Source organism: Heterodontus francisci, chromosome 25 (genome assembly GCF_036365525.1).
Source record: "Heterodontus francisci isolate sHetFra1 chromosome 25, sHetFra1.hap1, whole genome shotgun sequence".
In the NCBI taxonomy this organism is placed as follows: domain Eukaryota; kingdom Metazoa; phylum Chordata; class Chondrichthyes; order Heterodontiformes; family Heterodontidae; genus Heterodontus; species Heterodontus francisci.
In genome coordinates, this window is record NC_090395.1 from 39,804,247 (window position 1) to 39,812,594 (window position 8,348).

At 39.1% G+C, this 8,348-nt stretch overlaps 1 protein-coding gene across 1 annotated transcript; it reads right to left on the reverse strand.

Moving 5' to 3' along the window:
• Positions 1-249: 249 nt before the first annotated feature.
• Positions 250-7,408, reverse strand: LOC137384086 (adenosine receptor A1-like). Its single transcript, XM_068057675.1, has 2 exons — positions 6,675-7,408; positions 250-895 (listed from the first exon to the last, which is right to left on the reverse strand). Exons 1-2 carry the CDS (start codon positions 7,022-7,024, stop codon positions 250-252), a joined length of 996 nt encoding a protein of 331 aa, XP_067913776.1. The 5' UTR covers positions 7,025-7,408.
• Positions 7,409-8,348: the final 940 nt, after the last annotated feature.

Genomic DNA, 8,348 nt, shown 5'->3' on the forward strand with positions numbered 1-8,348 from the left:
ATTCTGTGTATTGTCCGAGGTACTTTGCGATGAATTCCCTTTTTCAACAAGCTCGTACATGAAGTTACCATAATTAACCACATAAATGTTCCCACATTGTCCTGTATCTTGCACTGTAATATCCGCAGTGTAATATCTGCTGTGGTTAGAATGTAGTCATTTGATGGAACACATTGCATTTTTTCTTGATAAGATAGTTGTTCATTGCATTATATCAAAAAAATGAAAGTTTTGTCCTCAGAATTATTATCAAACACTACTATTAAAATTGTTTTCTGTTCCTATTTGACCATCAAAATTATACATAGTTAGACTGTCACTTTTACATAGAATGTTTTTATTCCAAATCTGAAGAAAAGATATCCTGAATTTCTTTATTTTGAAAGCATATATCAATGGATTTGCAGCTGAATTTGCATGGGACAGAAATATTCCAAAATGCAAGGCAGTTTTTGGGACTGTGCACTGGGGGCAAAAATACAAAATAGCATTGATGGTGTGCAAAGGGAGCCAGCAGGCAGCAAACAGGAATAAAACTAAAGCCAGGGATTTTGCGAGTTTGAGCTCCTTCCCAAAATATCTTCTTGAGTCCATAGCATTGGTAACCTTGTTTAGCTGCTTCCTAATTATGCAAAATATTTCAATATACAGGCCAAACATGATGACTAGAGGCAGGAGCACCCAGCCAAAGAAATTAAAATACACCATGTAGTCCATTCTGATCACCTTTGTAAACCGGCATTTGAAGTGACTGGAATTCATCCCATTATTTTCCACCTCTTCATTGCTTCTGTTGTGCCAACCAAACACTGGAGTTAATCCAATCAAAATAGATCCAAGCCAACAGATGCCAACAGCAATCCAAGCTCTCTTTTGTGTCACAATAATCCTATACCTGTTGAACAACGTGAACATGATTTTAATAAAAGCAAAATACTGCAGATGCTGGAAATCTGAAATAAAAACAGAAAGTGCTAGAAATACTCAGCAGGTTGGGCAGCATCTGTGGAGAAAGAACCCAGTTCTAATGAAAGGTCACAGACCTGAAATGTTAACTGTGTTTCTCTTTCCACAGCTGCTGCCAGAACTGCTGAAAAAATTTCATGAACATTATTTTGCTTTTTCAAAACAGAAATAAGGCCGAGACTATGATTAATGTGACTTTTCATGAGGTTATAAACAATAGCTGTTGTAGTTATTTAGCACCTTTAATGTAGAAAATATCCTGAAATGCTTTATTGGAGCCCTACTCAAAAAATGGATGTTGAGACAAAAAAAGAGATATTAGGATGGATGACCAAATGCTTTGTGAAGGGAAGGAGGGAGCTGGATAGTCAGAGAGAATTTTCGGATGTGGGGACCACACTGGTGAAGACATCTACCAATAGTGGGTCGAGGGAGGGAAGAGATGCACTAGAGGTCAAAGAGGAATGGACAGTTGGCAAGGGTGGGGGAGTTACAGGGATGGAAGTGGGTACACAGATAGGGAGGGGTGGAGCCAGTGAATGGACCTTCTTGGTCCTACATTGCAATCTGAATTGATTCCTATTTCATTCAAATAACTTTTCAGCAAACTAACAACCGGTTTGCAGGTTATTCTACAGCCATTTAATGTAGTTGAGTGAATTTACTTATCAAGATAAGTTAGCTAAGCTTTCTAGTTTAGTTCTGTTTACCAGTTCTGTATCACTTGTGAGGGAGTAATGAAAGGTTTATGATGGCCAACACTGACATAATGGGTCAAATGATCTTCTTTTGTGCCTTAAATTTTTCAATGTTTCTATGTTTCTATTGCCAGGAATATTGCCTGTGTTACAAACAGGAAATTACATTGATTTTTTTATCAGATGAGAAGTGGATAACTTTGGACTTCATTAATTTTCATTTTAAGAAGTTTTCTTACATGGGTTACATTTTCAAACTGTCTAAGCTATGTACTATAATAATTGATAGCCTCACTTTTCTGCTTCAATTTTGATTTTTACACAGGAATAAGAACATAATCCTTGAAGTTATTCCATCTTGTGTCCTCTTATGAGATAAATCTGCTAATGATGAACTGAAATATGACTGGATGATATTATGTGATGAACACATTTTTAAAAATGAGAGTCTAATTGTAGAAATGGAAATAGTTTTTGCATTCCAATATGATTTATTTTTCTATGTAACTTCTCAGACTATAAAATGAAACTCATCAATACCTGCCACAAGCAGCGTTTTATTATTTCCGTTTGGGCATCTTGGCAGGATTTTGGGTTTTGAGTCGGGACCTTGAGGTCAGGGTTAAATGGGGGGTCCTGAACATGTACTGTGTGTGGAACAGTCACCTGGAAGTGATTTTCCCTGAACTGGCCAATTAGTGGCCACAGGACATGTTCACTGTCCAATTAAGGATGCAGGTGGAGTCTTAAAACTGGAGAGCCAATAAGAGGCCTTCCAGCATGAAAGAAGCTTCCGCCTGCTGTACCAGGTAAATTTCAATTATTATACATTTTCGGATTCAGTCATTTGCTGTTAACTTACTCTTAAGATTGATTATATTCAAGCAGCCTTCTAATACTTCCCTAAATATCCACTTAATGACAGTCAATATAATATTTTTATATTATTTTGTTCAAACCAGGTACCGTGCCAAATTGGATGCAGCAAGATAATAATGTATTCTAATAACACTACAAAAATATAATTTGTTTTGTATGTCACTAAACTTCATCCCATATTGGAATTTTTATACATTTGTTTCCTTTTGTTTACTTGTAGCCATTCATCTTCACATTATCCTCCAACAAGGAAAACAAATGACTAATCCAAATAACACTTCGATATTGTGAAAGCCAGGGGTATGCTCAGATCCACAGTGTTGGAATAGGTGCATGTATGTGTTTATGTAAATATATTGGTCCAGATTTTGCAGTAGAAATAAAGGTGGGTCATCAGTACTCACTGTTACTAAAGTATAAATTGAAATATAAATTGGACAGCAACTTCTGGCCATCACAAATGCACAGTTAAAAGTGGAAACCAGGAAGTTACTGTCCAAGCTGCCTGTTCATCCAGAAACTTCAGTATAAAAATATCTTGCCGAAAGACTTAGCATTGAAATACATGGAAGGGCATGAAATTGAGGTACTTTCATGATGGAAACCCAGTAAATTTACCAGAAAAAGTCCATTCCAATAAATTTTTAATAACATAGGTCTTAATTACTGCTAAACAACCTCTCAGGCACTGAAATATTTACAAGTGTACAGTTTCATTCCTTCATGCTTTAGTTATTGATGGAGATTTTAAAAATTAAAAAATTTAACTTTCTGTATCTCTTTTATCAGTCTCTCTCAATCCCTTCTTTCTTTCCATCCCCTTATTTTACTTTCTGTATATGATTTGGCATTGAATTAACTATTCTAGCTTATACTTCTTGTTTCAAACTCTTGTGTGCCTTAGTAAGGATTTTTCAATCTGATTGGTTGAGGAGACACACAGTTGCTTGCCCTATTCACGCAGGGGCCAAGATCACCTAAAGAGGGCACTGTGCTGAAATAGCTTTCTCTTCATCACAAGTTCCAGTACAAAAGCCCATTGAAAGTCTATGGGTAAGTCTAAACATAATAAATGGCTGGAGTCATTTGTTCACTGCTGACCTCCAAAATGCTGACCATTGTATCTTGCATCTAATGCTTATTCATCACACTTTCAAATATAACACTTTGATTCAGAGCCATTACAGAGACATGGTTACAAGGTGACCAAGGTTGGGAAATAAATATTCCAATGTACACAATATTTCAAGAAGACAGACAGAATGGCAAAGATAGAGGGGTAGTAGCACTGATACTGAAGGATGAAATAAGGGCAGTAGTAAGAAAGGACCTTGGCTCAGAATATCAAGAAGTGGAATCAGTATAGGTGAAGATTAGGAATAGCAAGAGTCAGAAAAAGCTGGTGGGAGTAGTTTATAGGCCCTCTAACAGTAGATGTGCCATTGGACAGACTATTAAACAAGAAATTATTGGAGCTTGTAATAAAGGCAATGTGATAATTGTGGGCGATTTTAATCTTCATATAGACTGGACCAATCAAATTGGCGAGGGTCATCTAGAAGATGAGTTTGTGGAATATTTTTGTGAAAGCATCCTGAAGCAATATGTTGTGGAACCAACTTGGGATAAAGCTATTTTAGATGTAGCATTGTGTAATGAGGCATGGTTAAATTAGTAATCTAATAGTAAAAGATCTGCTGGGAAATGATGATCATAATACAAATGAATTCCATTTTAAGTTTGAAAGCAATGTACTCCAATCACAAACAAGAATCTTAAACTTAAGCAAAGCCAAATATATAGGTATGCATCTTGTATATGGTGCACACTGCTGCGACTGTGCATCAGTGGTGGAGGGAGTGAATGTTTAACGTGGTGGATAAGGTGCCGATCAAGAGGTCTGCTTTATCCTGGATGGGGTCAAGCTTCCTGAGTGTTGTTGGAGCCGCACCCATCCAGGCAAGTGGACAGTATTCCATCACACTCCTGGCTTGTGCCTTGTAGATGGTGGACAGGCTTTGGGGAGTCAAGAGGTGAGTTACTCACCACAGAATTGCTAGCCTCTGACCTGCTCTTGTAGCCACAATATTTAAGTGACTGCTCCAGTTCAGTTTCTGGTCAATGGTAACTCCCACAATGTTGATAGTGGGGTATTCAGCAATGGTAATGCCATTGAATGTCAAGGGGAGATGGTTAGATTCTCTCTTGTTGGAGGTGGTCATTGCCTGGCACTTGTGTGGCATGAATATTACTTGCCACTTATCAGCCCAAGCCTGAATGTTGTCCAGGTCTAGCCACATATGGACAAAGACTGTTTCAGTACCTGAGGAGTCGCGAATGGTACTGAACATCGTGCAATCATCAGTGAACATCCCCACTTCTGACCTTAAGATGGGAGGAAGGTCTTTCATTGATGAAGCAACTGAAGATGGTTGGGCCTAGGACACCACCCTGAGGAACTCCTGCAGCAATGTCCTGGGGCTGAGATGATTGGCCTCCAACAACCACAACCATTTTACTTTGGCCTAGGTATGACTCCGACAAGTGGAGAGTTTTCCACCTGATTCCCATTGACTTCAATTTGACAACGGCTCCTTGATGGCACACTCGGTCACATGCTACCTTAAAAGCAAGGACAATCACTCTTACCTCTCCTCTTGAGTTCAGCTCTTTTGTTCATGCTTAGACCAAGACTGCAATGAGGTCAGGAGCTGAGTAGCCCAGGCAGAACCCAAACTGAGCGTCACTGAGCAGGTTGTTGCTGTTTATGTGGTGCTTGATAAAACTGTCGATGACACCTTTCATCACTTTGTAACAATTTTATCATCATGTTTAAAATTATTTCAGTAATGAAGATAATTGGATTGTAAAGTTCTGTTATAGTTTGTTTTAATGCCTTTCATGGAAACATTGATCTCGACTTGCCCAAAGATTCCTATCTGTTGAAATGTAAGGATATTTTAAATTTTTGTGTTCGAACAATATTTGAATATTATACAGTGGCTGTATGAATTACAAGCGAAAGCGGCTGCTATGAGTTGTAAGTGTCGAGTGTAAGCTTAAATTAATACTTCGCAGTTTTGCTTGATTACTTTTGGGAGTTAGGAGAATAATATCATATCTTTTTAGAGTTTTCATGCGGTCCATTACCTCCCTCAGGAGACTGAGTGAGTTGAGCAGAGTCTGTTAACGAGCAACTTGTATGTGCTAGGATGTCAACATGGCTGTGGGTCAAATGCTTTTCAGGTTCAGCTGCTCCTCACTAGAACAGCATGTGTCAGTCAGACCACTGACAGAACCAATTTAAACTGATGGTTTTAACTATAAAGCAGCATAACAAGATAATAGGTAGATTGTTCTTGTCTGTGATAGTTGGTTTAATCATATAACTTGGTTATTTTACCGTCAAATTATTTGAGAATTTGATTTTTTGTGCATTGATTGGCTGAAAATAGCACCAAGTATCAAACAGGAAATGCACACTTTCAGCAAGAATTTATTACTTTAAACTTTAAGCTCTGGTTATCAAAGCCCTACTCACATTGTATTTGTTGATATTCCTTTTGGTTCTCACCAGGATGTCTCAATCAAACTTTGGGGAAAAAATCTCCACAAATGAGGTTTGGTGACGTCAGTGGGTCAAGGTTAATCGATCCATTATGATTCTAGCAAAAGCCTTGGGAAATCTGCAAGGATCAATCCTTTAAGGTGATCTCCCGCACCCCAGTAAACAAAAATTGTTGTCACTTTGCTTCCATTGCGTTGTATTACATTAACATCGAGTACAGATTGTCTCATCAGTATCATTACCCGATTAGATGTACAATTGAACACGGCTTCATAATGCTTCAAAAAGCACATTCCCTTCGGCACATTCATACAAGTCTTCAATTACCAAAAATACTTGCAACTCCAGTAAACAGATTGAAATGTATTCAAGCTGTTTAAAATACGTGCATTTTATTAAATAAAGGCAAAAAAAACTTTTTTTTTAACTGGACGTGTTGTTTCTGTTCCAGTTAGAATGGACTTGGCTGGGTTGATATGTCAAGTGTTATTTATTAGAAAATGTTCACATTGTTCAGAGTGACAGGGTGACTGACAGTGCAGCTGGGGAAAGGAAATATTTACCTGGTCGGGATCCTGGCTCGAAGATAACGATCCACGGCGATAGCCAAAAGGGACAGAATCGAGCTTTGAGTCAACGTTATCAGGATGCAGGTTATGAAGAGGCAGCTGTAGAATTGGGTCTTCAAACCCAGGCTGACGGTGATAGCCATGGGGATCGCCAGAGCCCCCACGGCGATGTCAGCCAGGGCCAGCGAGACGATGAAGCAGAAGGTGGTGTCCCTGAGAGTCCGGTTGATTTTGACTGCCCAGCAGACCAGCACATTGCCCAGGACAGATGCCACGGCGATTAGCACCTCCACAACAATGTAGACAACATCGATCTGGTCCCTGGAGTCACCCGAGCCTGACATGCTGCTCCCTGACACAGACTCCTTGTGTCTTACTTGGTCTGCTACTTCTTCCTGGCAATCTCTTGATTATCCCTCAGATACTCTTTGTGCCCCTTGGGACCTAAAGATCTCGTGATATTGAATTTCTCGTTAACCAGAGCTCATTGCAATCGCCACAACTCGTCTCTTCCCAGCATGAATCCCATGATCTTTATTTTGAGGGTCATTCCAATTCTTCTGCATTAATGCTCCTAATAGTGAGCCAATAATTCCCGGCTGATCCTGTAGTTAGTCTAGTTTCCCAGCTCCCCGTTGTGAAGCTCTGCTGTGTGTCTCTCAGTAGCCGATTGTCCAAGTGGTCCCAGAGAGTGGGTGCAACCTTCTGACTTTTCAACTTGTGGTCGGAGTTATTTTTGTGGGTTCCTTGTTCTGTCTTTCAACCCGCAGGTTCATTACACTGTGCTGCATCTCAGTCAACCCATTCCCCAAATTAAAAATAATTCCTCTTCAGAAGGTCCAAGTTCCATTCAGTTGAACCTTTGCAGCCGTTTTTTTTTCTCTCTCTGGATGCCGCGTCAATTCGAGCTTTTCTTTTTCTGAGATGTTTGGAATTGCCGAGCGGTCAGCACAATGGGAGGGACTTTTCGCTGTGTGTGTGTGTGTGTGTGTGTTTTATTAAGTTTTAAATTGGTCAAAGTTCCTCACATCCGAGATTTAATTCCTTCAGCTTCACACTGAAGCATCAGGACGTCCTTAGGCAAACCATCAGGAAGAACTAATAGTGAATTAGCCCTAAGCCCTTAACAATGCAGCACAGCAAAAAAAAAGCCTTCTAAGGGAGGATGGTGAATGAACGCGAAGGGTTGTAAAGAACACTGGAGGATCCTAAATCTACAAATACTCCAAGAATTAAAATCGAAGCCAAGCGAGCTTGTAAATACGTTTATGTATTTTTTAAAATTAATTTTACTTCGGTTAATCTTATCACAACATAGCTCTTCGAATTTTAATTTGCATTTTTGTTACTGGTTCAGTTTCGTGGGAATGAAAAACATGTCAAGTTGAATCGGCATTGTCATAACATCACTGAGATGTGTGTTAAAATGAGAACGGTTCTGAAAGTCTTTCTCACCAAAGTGCTTATAGATTTTTCATTAGTGGGGTTCGAAATAAACGCGTAAAATGTACATGGCACGGAAAATGAAATGGAAGGGTTGTGAGGAAACTCACTCCTGCATTGAAGGAAACTGATCTCCTTTGCACTCTTTGTATTGTTTGACTTGGTGCTTTTTGGAACGGTTTTGAAATGTATTTTTTTTACAGATTTTTATGCATAAAGTATATT

Excerpts from the sequence above, each read along its gene's own strand:
- LOC137384086 (XM_068057675.1), bottom strand. The coding sequence starts at position 7,024 with ATGTCAGGCTCGGGTGACTCCAGGGACCAGATCGATGTTGTCTACATT. Across the intron at positions 896-6,674 it reads CGAGCCAGGATCCCGACCAG|GTATAGGATTATTGTGACAC; the intron begins GTAAATATTTCC and ends GTTGTTCAACAG.